Consider the following 25,896-nt stretch of genomic DNA (forward strand, 5'->3'; position numbering starts at 1 on the left):
GGAAGAGTCGGAGTAGGAGACGCTAATGGAGGAGACTGTTTATCCACGGCGGGCTCGTCGGCACCGTCTCTGCTAGCGCTGCGCTTCCCCAACGGTTCCGCCGGCCGGCTGACTGTGTGAAAGCGAGCGCCCCGGTTGTTATTGTTGTTTTTCTTCGGGAAGGATGGGCCGCAGGCGGTGCGGGAGCCCGGCTCTGCTGTGCTGTGTTGTCATGTTGCTGTGCGGGGTCCTCCGGCAGGCGGTGAGTACCGGGCCGGCCCGGCTGCCGGTGCTATCCGGGGCGGGGAGGCCGCGGGCGGTTCGGTTCGGAGGAGCCCGGAGCGCAGCCGGCTCTGCTGCCGAGACCCGGGTCTGGGAGGCTCTCCCGGTCCGGGGAGGACAGCCCGGCGCTCCGGGACTTCATACTTCTCCAGATTCACAGGCTGTGGACACGAAGCGTGGATGCAGGTCGTCTGGGAGCTGGGAGCAGGAATGAGTTCGTCTCCAGTTGTTTGGGTGGGAGGGAGAGACGGGAGTGCGGTGGTGAAAGACGTAACTTTGACACAGTGTAAGCGCGACTGCAGTTCATTTTGTTTCACGTGAGGTTCCCTCTGCTTGCTTCGAAATAAACTTTTCAAAGGATTTTAGTTTGTGGCTGTTCGCAGTGATCGCAGCCGGCGCTTTGCTGGTACTAGTTGCCCTCTTCTGTACTGTCGGCTTCAGAGTCTCGGGTTTTGCAACCCGGACTCTTTTCAGGAATCTATTGTGAAACCGGACACCCCCGGGTGGGCTGTGGGGTCGATGGGCTGAGGATCACTCTAGGTGAAGTCTAGGTGAATGGCCAGTGCCAGCACTGTCGTCTTTTTCGTTGCTGTTTTTCCCAGACATGCCTGCGTGTTATGGTACCATATGGTACGAACGCACAAGCAACAGGCTCTGCAGGAGCTAAGACTGACCGCCGGTCTTGTGCTTTTATCGGAGTATTGACAGTGCCAGTACACACCCGGACCCATCAGGTCCAGCCGGTCCGTTCATCGGTACCGGCGCGCTGGAAACGTGTCGTGCTGTTGCGGACCTTAGTGTTCAAGTCTGGTGTTTTGTTGTCTTTCAAAGCCCATGTTAGAAACAAGGTCAAGGTCCCTTTTCTGGCTTAAACTGTATAATTGATGCCTTTATTTTGTCAAGATTAGATTTCTGCGACTCCGTACTGGGCAGTCTGTCTGCTAGGCAGGTTTGTGTTTGTCCAGACGTCTGTGGTCCACAAGCTTGGTAAACACACTCTGCTCCTCCATGAGACTCCTGCCCTTTATAAGTGGCACTGGATTCTGGTGATTTTAATATTCCCCTGCACATGTGTTACTGTCAAGTTCCATCTTGTCTTAAGGTCTTATTACATGAGTGTAGTTCAGCTCTTAATCTGAGATCTGCTGATTCAAGCCTTCTCACCCTGCTGAAGACCAGGCTCCACACAGTGTCTTCTCACCCTGCTGAAGACCAGGCTCCACACAGTGGGCACAGTGTCTTCTCACCCTGCTGAAGACCAGGCTCCACACAGTGAGCACAGTGTCTTCTCACCCTGCTGAAGACCAGGCTCCACACAGTGAGCACAATGTCTTCTCACCCTGCTGAAGACCAGGCTCCACACAGTGAGCACAGTGTCTTCTCACCCTGCTGAAGACCAGGCTCCACACAGTGGGCACAGTGTCTTCTCGCCCTGCTGAAGACCAGGCTCCACACAGTGGGCACAGTGTCTTCTCGCCCTGCTGAAGACCAGGCTCCACACAGTGGGCACAGTGTCTTCTCGCCCTGCTGAAGACCAGGCTCCACACAGTGGGCACAGTGTCTTCTCGCCCTGCTGAAGACCAGGCTCCACACAGTGGGCACAGTGTCTTCTCACCCTGCTGAAGACCAGGCTCCTACAGTGAGCACAGTGTCTTCTCACCCTGCTGAAGACCAGGCTCCACACAGTGTCTTCTCACCCTGCTGAAGACCAGGCTCCACACAGTGTCTTCTCGCCCTGCTGAAGACCCGGCTCCACACAGTGGGCACAGTGTCTTCTCGCCCTGCTGAAGACCCGGCTCCTTCTCAACCTTATTTATTTTGTTTAGAATAAGGGGATTGACATATTTCCACCAATGCATGATGATGTACTATGTACATCACAACACCAACGTTTTGCCAGAACTGTTCTGTTGATACTGTAACAATTCAGAAAGTGTGTAAGAACATACATACAGCCCTTTTCATTGCAGCTGAGTCCTTAAGCTCATGTATGTGTAAACCTGATTGGTAAACAATGTACCACAACATACTGCGCAGTGTAAGAATCACTGTATGGGCACTGAGTTTCTGGGGGGACCCGATGGAGACCCCCTGGTTCAGAGCAGGGGCTGGGAGTTCCCCCTGGTTTCTGAAGAACAGCCACTGACTCAAGGCACATTTTCCAGAGAGCGCCGACGGTTTTCCTTGTTTGTACTTTCTGTTTTTGCTTCACTGGCCCCTTTGGCAGGAAACAGTTTCACCTAAGTGAGTGCCTGTTTGATGTTTGGGTCCATTTTTAATTTGTTTTCGGCTAACAAATGTAAAGAAACAATTATATTAAGGATTATTAATGTTATTTTAACAACAGCAGTATTTAACATGTTATTTTACTCCTGTGTTCAGGGGGTGACTTTCACTTCATAATTCCTGGTATGTTATGAAGGACAGCAAAAGCATAGATAAGGACAGTGGTGTTAGTGCAGTAATATCACTTCAGTTTTTACGAGCTGAGGCTTGGGTAACGGCAAAACTGCAAGTCTCCCATCAGTCACGGATCACAAACCCGCTTCCAGATGGCAGCCTCTTGCGTGTCATAGCAAGAACTTCTGGCCCAGAGCCAGCTCGCTGTTAAGAGCCCGGTCTGCAACCTGTGATTGGCCGGTGGATCAGCGTTTTATATTGAATACACGCGTTAAGTAAGGGCTGGAGCATTTAAAATCTGGGGAAATAGGGAGGCACGTCTTTACGGGGAGGCTTGTGGGAGGCTGAAACGAGCCAAGTCAAGTCATGCAGTCCAAGCCGGTGGCCTGGGATCCTTGCGTTAAAGAGACGGGTAGATGGGTTCAGACCTGCGTTCTCCGTGTGGGCCCACGCTCGGCTACTGTCGGCTCTGTCTCGTCTGCTGAAGGCTCACCAGGCACAGGCCGCGGCTCCGCCTGAGCACATGGCCTGGCTGCCTTGCTTTGGCAGCACATGTACTAAAATTACACTTCCTGCTGCCTCCAGCCGCTGTTGTGAAACCAGTGCAGGCAGCTGGAGGCCTCTGGCCATGTGGAGCTCCTGAGCAGGAGTGTGTGGCTCCCTGTTTATTTACAGAGGGAAGCTGGGGGGGTGTCCTGCTGCTTGCAGGAGAAACTGTAAACAGTGTTCAGGTCCTTACTTAATGCAAACAGGCAGCAATTTGAGGAGGAGGTAATCTCTAAATGTGGCTACTCCCTCCTGGTGTTTGTCCAGCCCGCCCACAGCTGCTGAGTGTCACCCTGCAAAACAAGCCCTTTATGGAGGCTTAACTACAGTTAACCCTAGAAGACTCCACCGTTAAACCCGCCTTGCACTGGAACTGCTCCTCCTGATCAGTCACGTTTATCTGGTGCGCTGCGTTTTACTAAGAAGCAAAACATGTATAGCCCGTCAGTAACAAATGTTATTCCTGCAGTGATTTTAAGTATCAAAACATTGTCTGTGTAAGGAAAGATCATTTTTTTAGAACAACATTTATAGAAAAGTCAACAGCATTGTTTCCCCAATAATCTGACTGATAGTCCCGAGGGCTGTGTGGTGATGTTTATCGTTTGTGTGTGTGTGTAGATGGTCTTCCTAGCTGGTTTTGTTCACAGTAACTGTGCATTGAGGCAGTTTGCTGCGCATGAGTTTTTCTAAAACAACTTCCTCGTTCATGTCAGGAAGAAGTCTGTTTTGAGGAAGGCAGTTTTTTTTGGCAAAGTGTCTAATGCTTCGAACCTTTACGCAGGAAAGCAGTTATGTCGTTACCTTAACTGATGCATATCTTCACGCTCACCCTATCTCTGCTGAAAAAGAGGAGCTTTACAAAGAAGAAATAGGTTTCTACTGGGGAGGCGTGTGCACAACGAAACTGGGCAAACGGATGAACGGGGTTTCAGAGCTATTTCTGAGGCCGTGCTTAGTTCCATCTGGAGAGGGTTTTTGTTCCTGAAACTGGCAGGTACTGTCAGCTGTGATGCTCTAAGTCTTGTTTACCCTGTGTTTCACAGTGGCGTACAGTGAGGTCCTTCACCGCAGTGACAGATCGAGTGAGGCAATCCAGTGATTAGACAGAAGGCCCAGTTAATGCTCCAGTTCTGTCCCAACACGCTGGGTGTTCCCCTGAGTCAGTCAGCTGAATGTCTTCTTGCTCCTGAACCTGTTGTGACCCTAAAACTCTATGGGAGCCCTTGACATTGGCTTGCAGGTGCCTGCGGTGTAGCTATGAACAGACCTGGTCACTGCCTTGTCTTTGTAGAGGAATTTTAAATGCAGAATCGAAAGCTGTCTGGTTCAGGTTCTGGTGAAATGACACACTTCTGAAAATTTCTTTCCCCTCCTTTTTGACGCACCTGATTAAAACAGAACTTGAAACCCGTTTGCTTTTGTCTTCTCCTAAGTACTTTTTTTTTTGTTAGCACTCCTGTCTGACACTGTGCTAATCTCATTCTCTTAAGCTCTTCAATACAAAAGGCTTAGTGTTCAAGATGTTTGCAGACATGCGGTTAAAATATATATGGGCTGCAACAGTGGCGTCTATTTGCTTTGTAAAGACAAAGTGGGGCTCTGAATGTCGCACACAGTGTAGCATTGTAATGGCACAGAAGTAGGTCCGTTTTGTCCTCCTTTAATTATAAGATCACTTTATTGGCCGTATACAGTTCCAGTATTAGGTATGTCTTTTTGCAGACTCTAACTTGCTCTCCACAAGACACACAGACAGGGAGAGAAGCTTGGGGTCAGAGCGCAGGGTCAGCCATTTATACAGCGCCCCTGGAGCAGTTGGGGTTAAGGGCCTTGCTCAGGGGCCCAACGGAGTAGGATTTCTCTGCCGGCCGCGGGATACGAACTGGCAACCTTCCAGCCACAGGCACAGATCCTGAGCCACAGAGCCACCACACTGCAGTTTATTGGATTAACTGTAGTGGGGTCATTATTAAGCTCGTCATTGCCAAGGAGCAGAAGAGAAGAAGGATGCACTGCAGAGTGGGAAGCAAATAGTTATGTTTAATTTCATAACTAATTAGCCCACACTTACAGATGTTTTGCTGTAAAGACCCAGTGTATTCTTGTGGTGTTCGGTGTACAGTAGAGTGTTTTGTTCTTAACTCAAGTGTAAATCTGATATTAAGAGGCTCGCTTAGCAGAAGTATTATTTAAACCATTTGCTCAGCTCAACATAGCGATAGGGGGAAATCCTGTGTACCTATGACTGTCACGAGAGGCTAACTTCGCTATCGTGAAAATGCAGAGATAAGATTATATTAATAGCTTTTCATTTATTCACTGCAGTAGCACAAAGTGCCCTAATGGGAAACAGCATTTTATAAACGATTCACTTATTTTCTACCCATTTCAGTTTGATTGCTGTACATCAGATGAATATTTATTCATTTAAATGCATAACTGAATAAATATTTGACCAATGTAAAATGAGTCCTTGCAGATCAGATTCAGCTTGAGGTTTTCTGTGTTTAATACTGTGAGCCTCTTCAGCTGTCTAGTAAAAAAGACAAGAACCTGACAATTGTGAAACAAGGTTGGCTCCACTTTAGTTTGTGTCTTGTTTGAGTTGCTAATTTGCAGCCTAATTTGTCACTGGAACACCTGGCTGCTGGCTGACAGGTGACAGCACTCACTTTTGAACTTGTTTGGCCTGCATTTCACTCTTCCAGTAACCTCATTTATCCTGCAGCATGTCTTGGCGCTCTTACTTATTTTCACCGCATGTTGTGCAAGAGATCTGCTGACAGATATTTCAGAATATCATACCATAACACTACAGTTGGCGCTTAAAATTTTATCGGTTTGTAAAACATGTCTAACATGCAGGATGCCGTTTAATTCTTTTATCCTAATTAGGGGAAAGGGAGATTAGAACAAGAGCTTTAATCACAATTTAAAGGCAGGCATTGTGCAAGATTAAATACCAAAAGCTGCAAACTTTTAGGTGATATCTGTAAACCCTTGGTTTGCAAGGGTTAATGATAAAATGCCAATTTTGGCATTGCCATAGAGTTAAAACTGTTTAAGGTACAATAAAAGTGTACTGCGGAAGTCTGCAGAAGACTGTACAGATATTGGAGATGAAGTGGGAATTTCTTCAGCTGTGTGTATTGACTGGAGCGATGCAGGTGTTGCTGGGAGATTAGTGTTCGCTGAAAAAGAACAATAACAGCCCAGATGCACAGCCCATGAGCACACAAACACCACCACTGGACCAGCACTGCAGCTTTAAAACCTAGGCAGTATGAGGTGCGTCTTATTTTGCTTTAGGAAATGTTCTGATGCATGTTTTTGAATGGCAGGGCAGTGTTCTGATGGCCTTAATAGATCCTCAAGGATTTGTGTGTGGATTGCAAGGTGTGTTCCAGCAGCTTGCAATCCTCGAATCGGCGCATGTTTTCACAAGAGCCTTCCATGTAATTTTCCTTGTTTTGCGTGTGACCATGGCAAAGCGTTAGTCACTGTACTCCTGTGTTGCCCAATTTATCATTGCTAATGCATTAGTATTGCCGCTAATTAGGCCCGAAGCTTTTAAGCTTAAGTGACTTTTGTCTCCATTTATATAGGTGGGCATTTTACTTACAATGGCTTTTGGGAAAATTGGCATTAATTAATTAAATATGGATAAATCCATTCTTTAATCATCAGAACTAAAGCGATGACTTTTCAATTTGCTGGGGGATATTGTACATGGAGCCAGCTTCTAAATGCAAGTTATTATACTGTGCATGTAGTGATTGACAACTCTTTGCTGTGCTGTTTTGCATGACCCCATGCTGGTGATGTAATAGAATTAAGTGCAGTTAGAAGCACAGTGGTGGCATGGAGGTGGAGGGGTTAACATTGCTGCCTTGCAGCACTGGGGCCCGGGGTTCAGTTCCTGCGGTGCCGTCTGTGTGGAGTTTGTATGTTCTCCCGTGTTTGTGTGGGCTTCCTCCCCAAGTCCAGAGACATACTGGTGGGTTAATTGGCCTCTGGAAACACTGGCCCTGGTGCGAGCGTGTGCGTGTTTGTGTCCATCCACCCTGCGATGGACTGGCGTCCCACTCAGGGCGTGTCCTGCCCGATGCTTGCTGGGACAGGCTCCGGCTCCCCCACAACCCTGGACTGGAAGAAGTGGTTAGAGAATGGCTGGGTGGGTCGGGGCGTTGGTTCCCGCGAACAGAGCCTGGAATCGTCAGGTGGGTGTCGTGCTGGCTCGCCCTGGGCTTGCCTTATGGTGCCCCGCAGGTCCTGTGATGTGAGGGGCTGGGGTGGGGGCTGAGCTGTATTTTCTGGCCTCTGCCATGGACACTGTGTGCCAGCTGGTCTTTTCCTGCTCTGGGGAGATCCGCACAGCCCTGGCATTCAGGAGTAGAGCTTCGCGTGTCCCTGCTGGTACTTCTTCAACGACTCTGTGTCACACAGATCTGCGCCACCTGTGTGTAAACCCGAAGAGCTGTGCTGCTTGACATGTTGTAGTCCTGTGTATGCTGTGCAGGAGATGCCAAAAATCGTGTTTTGCTTCTGCACCAGTGCATTGTCCTTTGTTCAAATACATGCATTGTATCACATGGCCCCATTCATAAACAGAGCTCCTTAAGGACTGTTTGCAGAACAGCTCTGTTAAAGGCTCTTTGCTGATGAATGTGTTAGCTGTTCCTAGAGCAAATAAGATTAAAATAACAACCAGGATTTGTCAACGGTCTGGGTGAAGCCTCACCTTCCAGGTGGTTTTCTCTCTCTCTCCCTCTGCAGCTCTGGGAACGCTCTGCTCTAGGTGTTTCATTAAAAATGGCACAAAAGCAGTAAATGAGATTTCACAAGTTTGCATGGCTGTGAGCTACCATTTCAAAACCATACCAGCAGAGAGAGGATTTCTCTTAATATTATAAATGATAGTAACAGCTTTTGAGTTTTATTCTTTTCCCTGACAGAAGTCGTGACCCACCGAATGGAGCAGGGGGTCTTTCTCCGGGCTCCTGTAGTTTGTGATGTGCGATTCCTGCCTTGCAGGGATCCAGTGGCGCCAACACCGTCCTGATGCCTGAAACCCTGCTCTTTGTGTCCACACTCGATGGGAATCTGCACGCGGTCAGCAGGAGGTCGGGAGCTATCAAGTGGACCTTGAAGGAAGGTATGAGAGACGGAAGCTCCTTGACATCATGCAGCTGCAGGGTTTTCCAGGGAACGTCGGTTGCAGGGAAAAGCTGGGCACTTTGGTCGGATGCTCTGTAGGCAGTCTTATTTGACTACAAGGCAGTCAGATAAGGCACTGATACTGTTGCCTGGAAGAGTGTAAATTAGGACATGCGGCACTCCCCTTTGTCGTTCTCTTTAAAACCGCAGAGAAATGTAAGATGGTGCAAGATAACCTCAGCATCAAAACATGTGGGTTCACCCGCTGCTGGCGTGGGGTTGGGTGCTGGATCTTCCTGTGCTGTGTCGCTATGCTGCTGCTCCACACCAGGGGCAAAGCCGATGCCTTATCCTTGTCAATTATTAACCCACAGGGAGCCCGGCAGCAGGAATAGCGGGGAGTCAAGGACAAGTGCAGCTGGGGGAGGGGAGTGTGGGTGCGTCACCTGGCAGTGACATCACTGACATTTCCAGCAGCAAAACAGGGGCCGGGCACACACCAGCCACGTGGAGCAGACCATTACATTGCGATGCGCTGGATCTGTCTCAAACCCCCCAGCAGGCACCCAGAACTGCTGACTGATGAGACACGGCCCTGGTTTAGCAGAGGGCGGGCTTGCGCGGAAATCCGAGAAATTGTCTTGACCCTAATAGCGTCTGTCGCTCGTCCTGCGCGCACCCGAGCTCGGAGCAGCCATTTGCATAAAGCAGTTGGGCATGCCAGACAGACTGGTTTCGTCGCATATCTGTCCCGCCTCTGTCACTTCATTCATGCTGGGGAGGTTGCGGTAACGTCTCTCTTGTAGCACACTGTGTTCCTGCCCTGTTTCCAGGACCTGCAGCGCGCCTGCCAGCAGACTGTCCTTTGCAAGGCCTCTGCAGCTTTTACCAGTTCCCGTTAGTGTGACCCCAGCCCTCGGCTGTTGACTTTCCCGGAACGTGCGCTGCATAGTGAAGGAGCGTTACTGCCGCAGTAACCTGCCTTATCGCTTTTCCCCAACTGTGTTTGCAGACCAGGAGTTCACACTGAATTCAGCAAAGTCTCTTCTTGCATCGGGTGTTAGGGGAAGGGGTCCAACGAAAGGGGCGTTTTTTTAGCGTTTCTTCATGCAGGCTTTTTTGGATAATATAAGATCACTTTATTGGCCCTATACAATTTCTTGCATTAGGAATTTGTCTTTTCGCTTACCCCAGCTTGCTCTCCACAAGACACACAGACAGGGAGAGAAGCTTGGGGTCAGAGCGCAGGGTCAGCCATTTATACAGCGCCCCTGGAGCAGTTGGGGTTAAGGGCCTTGCTCAGGGGCCCAACGGAGTAGGATTCCTCTGCCGGCCGTGGGATACGAACTGGCAGCCTTCCAGCCACAGGCGCAGATCCTGAGCCACAGAGCCACTGCTCCGCCCCAAACTGGCCACCTTCCAACACACCATTCTGGGAATCGCCCTCTGCCGTCGATTCCTAGAGGGGTTGTTGGACGCCGGGCGTTTTCCTTCTCAGGGCATTTGTTACAGGTCATGCTTGAGTCCAATTTACCATGGTGAGGGTACTGATGCTCTTCCTCCGTCTTGCAGATCCTGTGCTTCAAGTTCCAACACATGTGGCAGAGTGAGTTTCTCCAAATTTTTTTTATTATTTTGAACGAATATTGTTCAGGTGTGTCAGCTCTCTTATGAAGGTCCTGCTATTGTAACAGCCGGCTTGTATGTTTTTTTTGTGAGCGATGTGTTGATTGTGATGCCGGTTCTCACACCCTTGCTCTAATCCCCAAGCCCTGCCCGTGGCTGTACAAACACAGCAGATAGACACCCTCCCCACAGCCACCACACACCCTGGCTCCCCTCTTTCTCCTCCAGTCCCAGGAGGATCACCTCAACGACTCCTTGTGCGCTGGCAGGAAGCTGGTGTGGTCAACTGGGTCGCTGATCGGGCTCCAGAAAGCTCTTCAGGACCCGTCTGTTTCTCGCTGTTTCAGACACCCAGCATCTGCCTCCCACTTTCAGCCACACGGCTCCCTGTGCTGCCCTCCACTGAAACCTGCACATGTCGGTGAAAGCATCGGGCTAATGGAGATTTTATTTTTTGTTGTTGTTGCTGCAGGCCAGCGTTCCTGCCGGACCCCAACGACGGCAGCTTGTACTCTCTGGGGGGCAAGAACAGCGAGGGGCTGACGGTGAGGGCAGTGTTCGGAGCGACCGTACAGTAAAGAGCGAGCTCCAGACCGCCAGCCCGTCGGGGCCGGCTCCAAAGCAAGACTTTCTGTAGCTTAGGGAGAGAGGGGGGAGGGGAGTTAGTCTTTGTTGCCCATCAGAATTTGTGCAGTAAGGAAGGAAACTTCCAGCAATTATGTCAAACGTTACTGCCTGAAGCAAAGTGGCTTTCTGTTCAACATCAACTTGAAAAACTTGTATAGTCCTGAATACATGTCCTGTAACTGAAACATGATGTGTGTATCGAATGACGTTCAGCTGAAGGAGAGGTGATCATGCCTCATCTAGCTGCGCACAATGCATTACGTGTCGGGCATCGTGTTTGTAAGACATCCTCAGTGCCCATTTTCAAGAGCTGTCTCCCTCTTTCCCGTGTTGCAGAAACTGCCTTTCACGATCCCTGAATTGGTGCAAGCTTCGCCGTGCCGCAGCTCGGATGGGATTCTCTACATGGGTAGGGTCCGCACAACCGCTGTCCCGTGCACGGGAGTTCACACTGAGTCGCTACCGTATTGCTGGGATCCTGGCATCACATTAAATTTTATTTTGAGAATGGTAAATTGAATCGCACATTTGGGGGAGGAGGTGATGCACGGAGCCCTTCCAGATTCTGCCTATGACAATCCGCGCCACGCACTGGACTGTCGGGGGTCGAAGCTGTGAATCGCGTTCGTTCTGTAGAGGCTGTGAAAGACGTGGCTGCCGAAAGTCTCTGGTGATTTTTTTTGGGGAAAATTTGTGTTTGCAAGGAAAATGATCTCCTCTAAAGCAAAAAAGAGAAGACTCGAGACAGCCCTTGCAGAGGGGCGCGGTGCAGAGCCCTCCTTGTTAGCTATCGGCTCTGCCCTTCCTTGGGATAAGGGTCCCTTTGTTCCTGTGCTAACATGACACCGCTGGGAAGAGCCGGGACACAATGGCCCAGCTGTGAGCTCCTGTGCAGCAGGGTACCTGGTTAGGCCAGAGGTGAATCCCCGGTACAGATCGGCTTCGCGGCCGGAGATTAACAAGCAAGGCAGCAATGGACTTGAGTTCCTGCATGTGCCTGTGAGAAGGAGACAGGATTTGCAAGGGGTGAAATGGCCTGGACAGGCGATAATTACAAGCCAGTGTTGCGTGTGTTTAAATGGACTGCTTTTGGGATCTCTAAAATGGTTTTGCTCCTGGTGCTGCGTTGTTAGTCTTGTCTGCATGGCCGTTCTGTCGCAGGCGTGAGCTGTAATGTTTAGGGTTCAGAGCTGGGGCTTAATCCCAGACTCAATCAGATCTCCTCTCCTGCCAGTCATCAAGATGCAGTGAACACTACCTTCCCAAACGTAGGACTCTGCATATGTAGGGAATCCGCAAAAACTGTTTAAATGCGACTTGTGATAAGACCTTGTACATGTGTGTAATTCTCCAGGTAACATGTTAACGCCCGGTGTGTGTCATTGTCCAGGTAAGAAGCAGGACCTGTGGTACGTAGTTGACATGCTGACTGGAGAGAAGCAGCAGACCCTGACCTCCTCCTTCGCCGAGACCCTCTGTCCCTCCTCCTCTCTGCTCTACCTGGGCCGCACAGGTAACCCCCCACATCTGCCGGGGCGCTGCAAGCCACAGACAGCAGCGTAGGAAATGGAATCTCATCTGGTTCCGCTGCAAAAAGGGCTTTCCCCTTCAGCATGTACAGCTAAGAATTTTTTTAAAAAAACATGGTCCAAGTGAGAAATCAAATTGTTGTGAATAGCTTGACATCCCTGCATATCAAAATTCAAAAGAAGGAAAATGTCAGTGGTTCCTCCCTGTGATAATGGATTTAGTTCACACCTGAGCTAGCAATGAGTAAGTAGAATTAACTGGTTTTCGCAATCGCTGTTATCCTGCTGGTGTTTTTTCCAAACCAGCTGTGAATAGCACTGATCTGGAATGAGAAAGCTGTTCTGACTAACCTGCCGTCCTTGGGTTTCCACGTCTTCAAGCTGCACGCCTGATGGAAATGGGTGTAACACAGCTGTGCAATTCTGTCCCTCAGAGTACACCATCACCATGTATGACACCAAGAGCCGCGAGCTGCGCTGGAACGCCACGTACTTCGACTACGCCTCTACGCTGCCCGATGAGGACACCAAGTACAGTAAGAGAGCACGCGTCGCCGCAAGTGTCGAGTGTTAAATCCTGATGCATATTCGCTCACGGGGCCCTTGTAAGAGACTGCGGTTTGTAGCTGCTGTGTCAGGGAGTGAGACGATTTCTAAGTAATCAGGTGAAAACTGCCGTCTCCAGCAGTTGAAAAACTGGCATCACGATGACACTGTCTGCAGTCCTGCACCTGGACGGAGACTGTGCTCCTCTGATCTCTTTTTTGTTTCATCTGAGCTGCGAGTGTCCACAGTTGCCTGTTTATATGGCTCTGCTGTTGTGTCATGGCGTTCTCCAGAACTGTGTCCTACACCCATTTTCTGGGCTCATGAAAAGTTCCCTTCCGGCAGGCATATCACAGCTGGCAGCCCACTGAAGCTCAGCAAGTGTGAGCTTGGCCAGTACCTGGATGGGAGACTCCTGGGAAAGCTAAGGTTGCTGCTGGAAGTGGTGTTAGTGGGGCCAGTAGGGTGTGCTCACCTTGCAGTCTGTGCTGGTCCTAATGCCCCAGTATAGTGACGGGGCACCGTCCCTCAAATGAGACGTAAAACTGAAGTCCTGATCCTCCGTAGTCATTAAAAATCTCAGTGCGTTTCTCGACAAGAAACACCTGGCCAAATTTTACATTGGCCTTTAGCAATCATGGCCTCCTAATAATCCCCATCTCTGAACTGGCTTCATCACTCTGCTCTCCTCCCAACTGAGAGCTGGTGTGTGGGGAGCGGACTGGCGCAATCTGGCAGCTGTCACATCATCCAGGTGGGGCTGCACACTGGTGCTGGTGGAGGGGATCCCCATTACCTGTAAAGCGCTTTAAGTGGAGGGTCCAGAAAAGTGCTATATAAGTGTAAGGAATTAAAATCATTCCCTTCCAAACCCTGCAGGACCCCGAGTCCCTGAAAGAATTCCTTTACAGTCCCCTTCCTGGGCGCGCGGCGTCTCGTCGTGCAGTCGTAACTCGCGTGCTGTCTGTCTCTGCAGAGATGGCTCACTTCGTGTCCAACGGGGACGGGCTGGTGGTGACGGTGGACAGCGAGTCCGGGGACGTGCTCTGGATGCAGAACTACAACTCGCCGGCGGTGGCCGTGTACATCTGGCAGCGCGAGGGCCTGCGCAAGGTGCCACACACCAACGTCGCCGTGGAGACGCTGCGCTACCTCACCTTCATGTCCGGCGAAGTGGGGCGCATCACCCAGTGGAAGTACCCCTTCCCCAAGGAGAACAAGCACAAGAACAAGCTGATGTAAGGGGGCCGGGGTGGAGACGCCCTGCCTGGCGCAGAACCACGGGCTTTCCCACCGAATCCTGCAGCCTCCGGTGCCGGTGTTTGGGGTTTGATGTTCTGTCGAGACGCATAATCAGTACACCTCATCAAAGAGGCCCACTCCAGCGTTCAGAAATGATCACGTTTTGCACCTTTCAATTACCGTGCCCGAGCGAACTCTACATCTGTGATTTTTTTTTAACCCTTTCAGAAGAGGGATACAGATTCTAACGTATGTAGTGCATCTGTACCTTTTTGTGCAAGTTTTGTTTTTTTTGTTGTTTTTTTTTACTTGTAAAGAGTCCATTTAGGGCCCCATCTCTCAAATGCCTGAGCTGTTTTAGTTTTTATTTTGTACTCTTTTTTTTTTACTAGGCCAGACATGTTGGACCGCAGGTGAAAAATAAATTGACAGAGCTATGTTTTAGCTGTTTTCTTCCTGTTTGCACGCTCTGCAGAATTAAAGAGAATCCTTAATGTGAAAGGTGTCTGAGGACAGGCTGGGGGTGGAATGTGCTGACACACTGGCTTACGGGCTGATTGTTCTGGCTGTGGTTTTCCTGTGTTGATTTCGCTGACTGACTTGACTCGTCTGGGGCTGTTATTTTCTAGGGCGACGCTTTACGTGGGCAAGTATTCCACCAGCCTGTATGCCTCCCCTTCGCTGGTGCATGATGGAGTCACGGTGGTGGTGAGTGGGGCAGCCTGGGCGAGGGACTGTGGCTGGGGGGTGTGGTTGGCGGTGTGGCCAGGGATGCACAGCCTCTGGCCTGTGTTATCAGGGCCCCTGTGAGAAACGAGGCAAACTAAATAATGCTGACTTTTTCATCCTGTTTTTTTTTTTAAATCTACCAGACCACACATGTCAAAAGCTTACTTTGAAACTAGTTTATTTCAGCAGTAGGCTTCCTGCTGTGGTCCGCTCCTTCTCTTATGCTCTCACAAGATTTGAAAACAGATAGATCTGATCTTTTGAAATATTTTTAAAACTTTTTTTTAAATTTAAACCACAAAACCACCAAGGGAGCCAACGAGAACAGTTAAAACAGGCCACGTGCATATCTTCCAGAGATATGCAATGTACACAGTATTTTAGCTTTAAAAATCCAGAGTAAGAAAAAGGAAAGAAGGGAAGAAGTGTTTTAGAATCCGAGTTACATTATCAATAGCAGTGTCCCACGTTGCCAAGTTAAGTACTTCATGTGCTGCATAAAGACCAGCAGGTGTTGGAAGTGTTTTGAATTAACAGTTGCTGATGGAAGTATTGGGTTGTATCTTCATTCCCAAACGTGGCCAACACCGGCGGTGTCTCTGTGTGTGCGGTTTCAGTAACACTGAACTACTGAAGCACCGCTGCAGAATAGCCAATGGCGTAGCACGTTTTCCTACTGTAAATATGGTCATTATGAGCAAAGGGAGCACTGGCAGGCAGGAGAATTGGATCTTTTGTTATCTGTCAGCACACAAAACCGCAGCACCGGAGCGATCAGGGCAGTGTCAGTCAGGCTGACCCGTGTTTGACACAGGGATTCCCTCCAGGTTATCAGCCTGATTCTCTGCGGTTCTGGGTCAGTGGCTCTTTGTGGGGCTTAAGAGAGAGAGAGAGAGAGGTCACCTGATGGGCTGTTCAAGGTCACCAATATTGTCAGCACATTAAAAGCTAGTTAATAATGGTAGGCAAGTCTGTTACACTCAATATGCTTAAAATGCTTGTAGTAATTGTTTTGAATTGTCTCCCAATATTATGGCTTTTCATTCTCCTCCATGTTCAGAATCCTGTTCGTTGACACGAGCAGGACAAGTACACGCAGTGGGCTGGATGCGGGATTGTGTTTTTGTTTTTGATCAGTAAAGCTCAGTGCAGCAGTGCAGGTTTATAATTTTATGTTCCCTCCTTGGGAGTTGTGCTGCGCATAGCTCTCGGTAATCATCTCGCAGTCTGGGCTCGTGCAGCAGGCTGCAGCCTGCAGTGTCTTGGTGCAGCTGTGGCCGACAGATGTTTCTGCTTGCAGCCGAGAGGGAGTACTTTCCCCCTGCTGGAGGGTCCTGACAGCCCAAACGCGAGGATCGCAGAGGACAAGGAGTGCGTCATCACCCCAAGCACGGATGTGAAATTCTCGGCTGGCTCTCCGAAGGAGAAGAACAGGATCAACTTCATGAGAAACCATTTGCTGCTGATCGGTAATGAGAACACAGCCCCCAGCACTGATGTTACTGGTGTCTCTATGCTGCCCCCTTGTGGATTGGTGCAGAACTGATAGTTTGGCTTGTCCAGATGTTAGTTCAGCTGCAGGAATAATTCGCTCTTTAAGTCATCAGCTAAATATCGTGTTGAGGGTTTCAGATTTAATTCCTTAATATGCAAGAACATTTTCTCCTGCAATATCCCACTAAAGTATCTGAACTTATAAACATAAGTTTTTGCAGGATTTTCGGAAATTCTTTTAGTTAGAATATTTTCCTTAGAAAACACTATTGCTGTCCCAGAAAATAATTCAGTGCGAGGAAGGAGAGAATGAGACGAGCAGAATCAAAATGTTTTCGAAGTCTTGCCCCCCTGATCTTGTGCCAGCGTGGGAAAGCTGCTTGTGTTGGGTGCTGACGGCCTGTCCTGTCCTCCCACACCAGGTCACCACGAGACCCCCCCCGCCGCCCACACCACCATCCTGGAGAAGTTCCCGGACAGCCTCCCTCGTCACCATGGCAACGTCATTCCGCCTGGCACGGAGAAGAACTTCGAGGAGGTGAGGGGCTCAGGGAGCTCGGGGTGCCAGTCTGTCGCACTGGTGACCAGTCTTCTGTACTCTGGAATGTTTAACAAAAAAAAGACGCTGGTGGGGTAAATCGAGGTGTTCGACTTCAGCAGGAAAATGCTCCAGGTGTGGGCACTGTCTGTGTTCCTGGATCCTTCGGTCGCAATCGCTCAGGCGGTTTACGCTAAGAGCAGTTGGGGTGGGGAGTTGTGGCCCCCAAACCTCCGGCTAGCACTAAAAATCAGACCTGCTTACAAGACAAAAGGGGGGCACTGAGGTCTCTGCTTGTCCCAGCACATGGAGTAGACCCCGTATTCGGTTCTGGGGTGCAGTGGTGTCCGTGGGGCTGCGTGCTGTTACTCCTCTGTTACTCTGCTGCAGAGTTTCCCTCTCATTGGGACCCCCCTGGTTTCCCCCTTCAATTTCTGTGAATCTTTTCCCTGCTGGTGCTGGTGTGGTGTTTCCCACTAGACCGGCTCCTGTGCTGGCAGCTGGGAGTCTAGCTGAGGCTCTTCAGCTTCCTCGTGCCGGCAGCGGCGCACACCTGCAGCGCTCTCCTCACTGGTGTGTGTGTGCGCGCGTGTCTGTGTGTGAGCAGCAGGTGCGTGACGTGGACGTGGAAGAGCCTGCCCCCAGGCCCCCGGTCACCTCCGTCCAGGAGATGTATGGCAGGCAGCCTGGCCGCCCCGAGGCCCCGGTGGACTCCATGCTGAAGGACATGGCCACCATCATCTTCAGCACCTTCCTCTTGGCTGGCTGGGTGGCCTTCGTCATCACCTACCCTAAGGTGCTGTTCGTAACTCATTTTTTTTTTAAAGTGGCACTAATCTCAGTCTGTTTGCAGACCTGCCAACAGCAGCAAAGGTATTAAAATAAGGTTAGTTAGAAATAGGTGATTTATGCCCATGAGTTTTGTTTTTTTTTCTTAAGGCAGTTTGAGTATCTGCTACATAAGTATTTATTGCTTGGATTGTCTGTTTGGCAGTTGTGTTTCATCATCTCACAGGATGACAAACGCAGCAGGAGGCACTTCTTTACATTGTTGCGGGGGTCTGGAACAAGCCATCCATCTTTATTGTAGGGGCTGACACGTAGACTGCTGTCAAGGAAAGGTTGGATGAGATCAGGTCAATTAGCTGCTCAGACCCTAAGAAAGGCTACAGAAGAGAGCAGGCCATTTGGCCCGCCAAGCCCCTTATGAGGGGTAGTTATGAGCAAATTGTCCCCAGGATCTCATCCAGCTGCTTCTTGAAAGAACCCAGGGTATCGGCTTCAGCTAGCAACCAGACAAGCTAGATGGGCCCAATGACCTTCTCTCGTTTGTAGCCCTTCTCTCATCTTTTATCACTTAGAATTTTAAAGATTGTGCTCCAGCTAGATACTTTCCGTTCTATGTTGTTCTCCGGCTGATTTCTGTGCTGATGTGTGAATGATCTGCGATGGACTGGCGTCCTGTCCAGGGTGTACCCTGCCTTGCGCCTCCTGCTGCTGGGATAGGCTCCAGCTCCCCCGCAACCCTGACCTGGATAAAGTGTGTTGGTGGTTGTGTGATTACTGATTATCTGTGTTTGATTACTTATGATCTGTGTGTGTGACTATCGATGGTCCTCTCTCTCTGTGCGTGTGTGATTACCGATGATCCTGTGTGTGTGCGCAACAGAGCTTCCAGAGGCAGCAGCAGCTGCAGCACCAGCAGTTCCAGAAGCAGCTGGAGGAGAAGATCGAGCTGCTGAAGAAGCAGCAGCCGCTGTTCCAGCCGCCACCCGACCTGCCCCAGGACGCGGACTTCCTGGACGGGGCCCGGGCGCGAGGCGAGAGCTCTAGCAACAGCAGCCCCTGCGCCAGCCCTCGCGCCTCCAACCACTCCAACCTGTCCGCTGGCGAGATGGGCGGCTCCGCCACCGAGCGCGAGGAGGGAGGTGGGTCTCTCTTTCCGCCTGGCCCTCAGCCTCGGACACCTCTGTCCTTCCGGGGCTCCTGCAGGGAGCAGCCTCTCTGACAGAGCCCTTGGGGCTCAGCCCCTGCGGCTGCTGAGGGAGTGGGGTCCCCACTTTAGGCCACGAAACTGCAAAGAAGCATGTCGGGCTGTGAAAGATCTCTTAAAAAGAAGCAGAAGCAGGCTTGCTCCCTCGAAGCTTTCTCCCTCTACACTCATTTTAACATTATGCACGCTAAGTGAATTTGATGTTTGTAAGATTTGCATGGCTTGAGCTATGAGGTCACTCTCTTGTTTTTTTAAGGTAATGAACTTAATGATATTTCCATGCTCTTGACATTAAAGGTTGCATCGCCGTTTGTTCGCTAAAAGCATGCTGGTGCCGTTTGATTTGTTTTTTTGCAGTAAAACCCCTCTTTATAAAAGGCTCAGCATTCACCCGTCTGCGCCGAAGCAGAGCAGGGATTGGGGTGCGTGACCAGTTTTGTTTTTCTGCTTTTTCCCACCTTCTCATTAGACGAAGAATCGAATGCCGTCCGGGTGGGGAACATTACGTTTAATCCCAGAGACGTGCTGGGCCACGGGGCAGAGGGAACTGTCGTCTACAAGTAAGCGTGACTCCGAGAGGCTGATTAGGAACAGAAGACGGTTCACGCGAGCGGAGGCTACTCGGATTCAGCCCACCCCACTCATTGGTTACTACAAGCTATTTGATGGCAGGAGCTTTCATGAATAAAGCCAGGGTATTGGCTTCAACAGTATGAGTGGGCAGCTTGTTCCTCTCTCCCACTGTAAGGGGGTAAAGTAGTGCCTCCTGTTCGTGGTTTTAAATCCACTTCCACGTTCTACAGACGGGATTTTTGATTGTTGTCTGAGTGTTTGCCTTGTACAAGTCAACAAAGTTAAAGTTACAAAAAGGTTGGCTATTGCTCCTTTAAGACTCTCTCCTAGAGTCCATCTGCAGGGTAAATAGATCTGTTTTTGGAACATGCTGATTGATGTGATGAGGTCCTGAAACCTCACAGCAGCTCAGTGCATTGTGCTGCAGGGCTGCAGAGTGAGTGACCCCTTTCCTCATAGTATCAGTGCAGGTGTTTTCAGTTCTCTTCTGGGCTTCATAGCTCCACTTGTCGCTTTAACCTGGTGCACAAGGTTTAAGCCTGGACCAGCACACCAGGTACCAGGGCGTAGTTTTTAGTGGTGAGAAATATTTGCCCAGTTCAGTTTTTAAGAATATTGTCTTGAGGGGTCTGAATCAAATCTCCTGGCAGCTCTCCGTCTGTCGCTTAAGCCTCCAAGAGGAGGGCAGGGAGCACTGAAGCACGGCTGTCCCGTCTCCCTCCTAGGGGCCGGTTCGATGACCGCGCGGTGGCGGTGAAGAGGATCCTGCCCGAGTGCTTCAGCTTCGCGGACCGGGAGGTGCAGCTGCTCCGGGAGTCCGACGAGCACCCCAACGTTATCCGCTACTTCTGCACGGAGAAGGACCGGCAGTTCCAGTACATCGCCCTCGAGCTGTGCGCTGCCACCCTGCAGGAGGTACCGATAGCCCTGCGGCCCGCGTGTCTGGGGGGGGTCTGTGCGGTGCCGAAAAGCCCAGTGTGGGATACTGATGAAAATATCCACACTTCACCTAAAGGCCCTGATTTACCAAAGTCTGTCAAGGATTTACACAAGGCAAACATGAGGCATTGCTGGTTAAGACAAACCAGTTCTGTTCTGCAGATGTTCGTATTTGGATCGTTGACACAGCTTTCACACATTGTGCCTTGAAAAGAGTAGGGATGTTACCCTGGTGTCCTGGCCAAAGTTACCATTGGTCTTGATTTACCCATCATGACCTCCTTATAATCCCCATCTCTGAACTGGCTTCATCACTCTGCTCTCCTCCCCACTGAGAACTGGTGTGAGGTGAGAGGACTGGCGCATCATCCAGGTGGAGCTGCCCACTGAGGGTGGTGGAGGGGAGTCCCCATTACCCATAAAACACTTTGAGTGGAGGGTCCAGAAAAGTGCTATATGAGTGTAAGGAATTAAGTATTATACACAAAGTTGATTGCTTCATAACATACATGAAGCCTCAATTAGTTTATTTGCTATTAATAATTGCTATTGATGAGAAGAATACCAATGAAACCCAGTGACCTTCTCTGGTTTGGAATCCATATTATATTCTTATGTGTTTGTTTTTGCTTGAAACAAAATCTGTGAATCTTGATTTTGTTTGTTTAGTCTTTAAATATAGCGTTCATAAGTAAGCCAGGACAAAAAGATAACTTAATTTTTATCGTGGTCCTGCTCATTAGTGAAGCTTTTAAAAACACTGGAAAATCAGGACCTTAAGGGTGAGAACAGTTGAAGGTGTAAGTGCTGAATATTATTTGCTAGCATTTTAAATGAGATTTTGGAAACAGTCCTTCTATGTCCCTGATGGCCCTTCGGCACACATTAATCCTCATACGTTCATGGCTAAGACACTGGCGTGAATCAATGAATTTATGAATGGCAGACTGATGCTGTAATTACTGCCCAGGGACAAATTAGTGTCTCATGAACGCTAAGGTGACTCCACTAAATCATTTCTGTTATTCAGCAGGGAAGGTGTGTGAACTCATTGGAGCTTTGTATCAGGGTTACCAGCAGCTCTCAGGAGTGACTCGTGTGTGTGTGTGTGTGTGTGTGTGTCATTTCACAGTATGTGGAGCAGAAGGACTTCGACCGCCACGGCCTGGAGCCAGTGACGCTGCTGCAGCAGACCATGTCCGGCCTGGCCCACCTGCACTCTCTCAGCATCGGTAAGGCATACTCGTCAGTCCTTGCACAGAGTCGACAAGCGTTCTTAGTAGGTTGTGTCTGATGCCCTTCCTGATTGATCTGCCTGTTCTCTGCCCCCTCCTCCCCTCCCCAGTGCACAGAGACCTGAAGCCGCACAACATCCTGGTTTCCATGCCCAACGCCCACGGGCGCGTCAAGGCCATGATCTCGGACTTCGGGCTGTGCAAGAAGTTGGCGGTGGGCAGGCACAGCTTCAGCCGCAGGTCGGGGGTGCCAGGCACCGAGGGGTGGATCGCGCCCGAGCTGCTGAGCGAGGACAGCAAGGACAACCCGGTGAGTGTGGACAAGAGCCCCGGCAGCGTCAGCTGTCTGCTGTCTGGTCTTCGGGGTCTCCAGGGCCTCGCTGCTGTTCCGCAGGCGCTGGGACCCCTGCAGGGCGCCGGGTATGTCAGAAAATCAAATGAACAGCAAGTGGCTGCATGCGGTGGTTGAGAACGGTATGTTTTCTAGGGCACTGCTGGACCTGGCAGCACTCTGATGGGCAGAAGTGCTCCTGCAGACTCTTTGTGATGAGTGTTAACTTTTATTACTGGTTGGGGTAGGAAGACGTGCCTTCAGCTTCCATCTTTAAATGGAAATGATGTGTCCCTCATGTCTGCACACCCGAGAACTCTGGTTTTTTGTTTGTTTTTTTTAGTCGCTGGTCAGCTGTATCCAGCCTCTGAGTGTTTTATACAGCAGCACTTCCAGAGCCTGCCAGTGCACAGCTCCAGATATTTGTTAGTGACAGTCAGGCCACTAGGTGGAGCCACTAGAATTCAAATGCAGGGAAAGTGTGCTTTAGTGAGTCTGGAGGAATGGGTAGTTAGAGGTGAGCGTTTTCCCCGCGCTCTGTGAAAACCAGCCTGGCGTCTTGAGGAAGGGTGTTGCGGAGTGTAGAACTGGTGCTTACGGCTTAAATAAGCAAGAATGTCCTTGTCCTGTCTGTACCCAGCGGGCGGCGGTGTTGTGTCTGAGCCTGTGCACGAGCCCCGCCGCGACCCCCGCTGACTCTGTGCCTTTGCAGACGTGTGCCGTGGACATCTTCTCCGCCGGCTGCGTGTTCTACTATGTGGTGTCGGAAGGCAGCCACCCCTTTGGCAAGTCCCTGCAGCGGCAAGCCAATATCTCCCTGGGCGCCTGCAGCCTGGACTGGCTGCAGCCGGACAAGCACGGTGAGAGCATGCGCGCGCTGCCCACAGGACCGCGGGTTTTTTCACGTGGTGTCGAGCCCTGTGCGGCGCCACACCCCCCTTCTGATGGCGATGTAATTTAAAAGGTGTGCCGTACTGCAAGCAAATACTAGCAGAAAAAATATCCTGCAACGTGGCATTCCTGAACAAGCCAAGCCACGTTTTTAAGCTGCTTTTCAACTGGCGTGTCTCGGATGCTGCGAGGGCTCCGTTGCAGTAACTGCTCTCCGCTCTGTTGCAGAAGACGCAGTTGCCTCTGACCTGATAGTCCAGATGATCAGCATGGAGCCACAGAAGAGGCCGATGGCCGAAAGCGTGTTGAAACACCCCTTTTTCTGGAACCTGGAGAAACAGCTGCAGTTTTTCCAGGTGTCTAGCCCTGTTTATTTAGCCTTCTGGTCCTGATGATGTGTGTGTGTGTGGGGGGGGGGGGGGGGGCTCATTTCGGTTTTGGAAACGCACCTCAGAGGCGGTGTGTAGGGAGCGTGTGTGTGGTCGGGGTTGGCTGGCCGGCGTGGAGCTGGCGGGCTGCACGCGGCCTCCTCTGTCCTGCGCTGAGGCAGTGCTGTGCCGTTCTTTCCCAGGACGTCAGCGACCGGATTGAAAAGGAGCCGCTGGATGGGCCGATAGTGAGGCAGCTGGAGAGGGGAGGCAGGAGCGTGGTGAGGGGTGACTGGAGGGAGCACATCACTGTCCCGCTGCAGACAGGTACTGGCAAACCCAACGATAAGTGATTTTCCTCCTTCCTGTCCGGTTTTGCAACCATTCTCTGATCACATGTGTTCGTTTTGTAGATCTCCGAAAATTCCGATCGTACAAAGGGGGATCAGTGAGGGATCTCCTCCGTGCCATGAGAAATAAGGTGAGCGCTTGTGTTCGTCACGGCTTCAGCCTTCGGGTGGTGGTGGGGGCAGGGAGATATTCACACACGTTGCACTTTTAAAAGTTCACGGCATGAAAATATCGTTGTCAGGGCTCATGAAAGGGTGTTTTAACATGTTCTTTACTCTGAAGTAAAGTGCTCCAGTGCAGGTACTGGGCTGACTGGAGTTCTACAAAAAGCCGCTTTGTTTCAGTCTGTGGTTTTGTGTGGCTTGCCTCAAACAGAAGCACCACTACAGGGAGCTGCCTGCGGACGTCCAGGAGACCCTGGGCTCCATCCCGGAGGCCTTTGTGTCGTACTTCACCTCCCGCTTCCCCCACCTGCTGCTGCACACCTACCTGGCCATGCGGACCTGTGCGCACGAGCGCCCCTTTCTGCCCTACTACCCCCCCCCGGGCCCGGCGGCACCGGCGCCGCCCTGTGAGCGCTGAGGGGTGGGGAGGGTTCGCCTGACCCCTCGCGATACATTCCAGGGCTGGCTCTCCCCCGGCGCAGTCCGCACACCAGACCCGTGTCCCCCCCCCGCCATCACCCAAGTGCCTTCAGCTCATGAGCAGCGCCGCTCTGGACTGGTCTGGACAGACCCGCCTGCTGGTTCTGGCTCTGCAGCAAGACTGGACCGGACCTGCGGAGGTCTCGGGGAAAACACGGCAAAGCAAAACGGAAGAACTGGAGGCCGGAGATTGCTTTTTTTATCATATAAAGTACTGCAGAGTCCAGATGGCCTCTTTATCGCCCCCAATGGGGGAAGGGAATCGCTTTGACCCAAATGCCGTTGTTCTCCATTTCGTACTGCGACCTGCCACCTGCTGTCCCTGGACGAGAACCCATCGCGATCTGCAGTGTTTCTCGAGGGGTCTGCTGTGTCGGATGTGGACGGTGCACCTTTGCACTAACGGAAGTGCTGAGATGTTCAGATCTGAGTCATGTTCAATGTTCACGTTTGCCATCGGGTGTTAATCTTGCCATGATTTCCGTGCCCATCCTATGTTTGCATAGCAATCTCATTCGCTCCTTTCCAAGAATATTTTCACAGCTATTTGGGCCTGTAACCCTTAAGTCTGCAGGGGTTTGTGTCATATGTCCAGTATACAGCAGACAGACCCTGGCAGGAGTCTGACGGTCGGGAAGCCTGATCTACTTTCTCTGGCGTGGCCCCCCACCCATAGCGCAGTCATGTGGGTCTGCACCTTCAGGTGGTGTGGACCGCGTTGAGCCCACCAGAGCAGGTGAAGAGACAGGCGACGTGTTTGAGATGTCCTGCGACTCGGGGCTCGGCTCAGGCCCGCCCTGCAGGCTGGGCAGGGGGTGACGGACGCGTGGCCCGAGACCGTGGTGGAAATGAGCCGGTTTCTCCTCGGCGGTTTGCCTGGCAAGAGTGCCACTTTCGTCCTGATCGGATCACGCCAGCACGCCAGGCTGGGGAGGAAAGCAGGGACTTTCCCCCGTCTCTTCCACGGATTTGCACCGGTCCCACTCGTCCCCTGCTCCACTCCGGTGGAGACCTCCCCTCGTCCGTCCGAGCCGCGGGGTCTCCAGGATGCCCTCGCCGTCCCGTGCAGGGAGCGGAGCCGTGTGTGGACTCGAACTCGCTAGTTCAGGAATCGCCGGGCGCCTGTAGAAGGGGAGAGAGAGGAGGGCTCTGGAACCCAGTGGGCTTTGTCAGACTGAAGACGGATGAAATGTTGCAGCATTAAAATTAAAAAGCATCGCTACACATGTATGTATTTTCATTCCTGATGCTAAAATCCGTACCAAATATTCCACTTCAGCAGACTGGGCAGGAGGAAAGGGCACCAGCCTAATGCATCTCTCCAGTGGTTTTATGCTAATTTGTTTTCTAAAAATTGTTTTTAATCACTGCTTTTGAAAAAGAACATGTAAGTTATTTATTTAAGGGGAAGCTAAAGAATATTTCATTCCCGCGGTCTTCTGTGGTTTTTTTTTGGAGCTAATTTATACTTTCTTTTTTCTTATTGTCGGTCATCTGCAGGCCTGATGTTGAAATTGAGATGCCAAATAAACAATCAGTATATTCCAACGTGTGTAATCGAATTTTTCACGAGTTACTTCTAGATAAGCCGTTGCAAGTTGATTTTTTTTTCCCCATTCTAGTTTTTATCAAAATAGCCTGCCTGTGACTGATGGAAAGAACAGTAGTCGGCAATGTATGAAAAGGCGTTGTTCAACTTTTTTCTGTAGTGGGGACATGGGCCAAAAAAAATACTTGATATAGCGAGTATGGTTAAAAAGTTACCAGAGCGTTGTAAGTAGGATAACGTTTATTTAGCAGAATCGGATGATGATTATTATTACTATTATAATGCAAATACAGTAACACCCGAGGGATTCGGGTTCTTCTGTGA

The 25,896-nt window shown here is 50.7% G+C and overlaps 1 protein-coding gene across 1 annotated transcript; it reads left to right on the forward strand.

Moving 5' to 3' along the window:
- On the forward strand, window positions 1-25,571 carry ern1 (endoplasmic reticulum to nucleus signaling 1). Its single transcript, XM_088927499.1, has 22 exons — window positions 1-241; window positions 8,245-8,365; window positions 9,940-9,973; window positions 10,466-10,538; window positions 10,957-11,029; window positions 12,011-12,133; window positions 12,584-12,685; window positions 13,672-13,933; window positions 14,567-14,645; window positions 15,967-16,135; window positions 16,583-16,698; window positions 17,306-17,494; window positions 18,368-18,626; window positions 19,161-19,251; window positions 19,990-20,179; window positions 21,336-21,435; window positions 21,549-21,748; window positions 22,482-22,629; window positions 22,889-23,016; window positions 23,232-23,355; window positions 23,442-23,509; window positions 23,755-25,571. The coding sequence occupies exons 1-22, from the start codon at window positions 164-166 to the stop codon at window positions 23,959-23,961; spliced, it is 2,934 nt and encodes a 977-aa protein (XP_088783625.1). The 5' UTR covers window positions 1-163; the 3' UTR covers window positions 23,962-25,571.
- Window positions 25,572-25,896: the final 325 nt, after the last annotated feature.

The sequence above is a fragment of the Atractosteus spatula genome, chromosome 11 (genome assembly GCF_055471065.1).
Source record: "Atractosteus spatula isolate fAtrSpa1 chromosome 11, fAtrSpa1.hap1, whole genome shotgun sequence".
NCBI lineage: Eukaryota > Metazoa > Chordata > Actinopteri > Semionotiformes > Lepisosteidae > Atractosteus > Atractosteus spatula.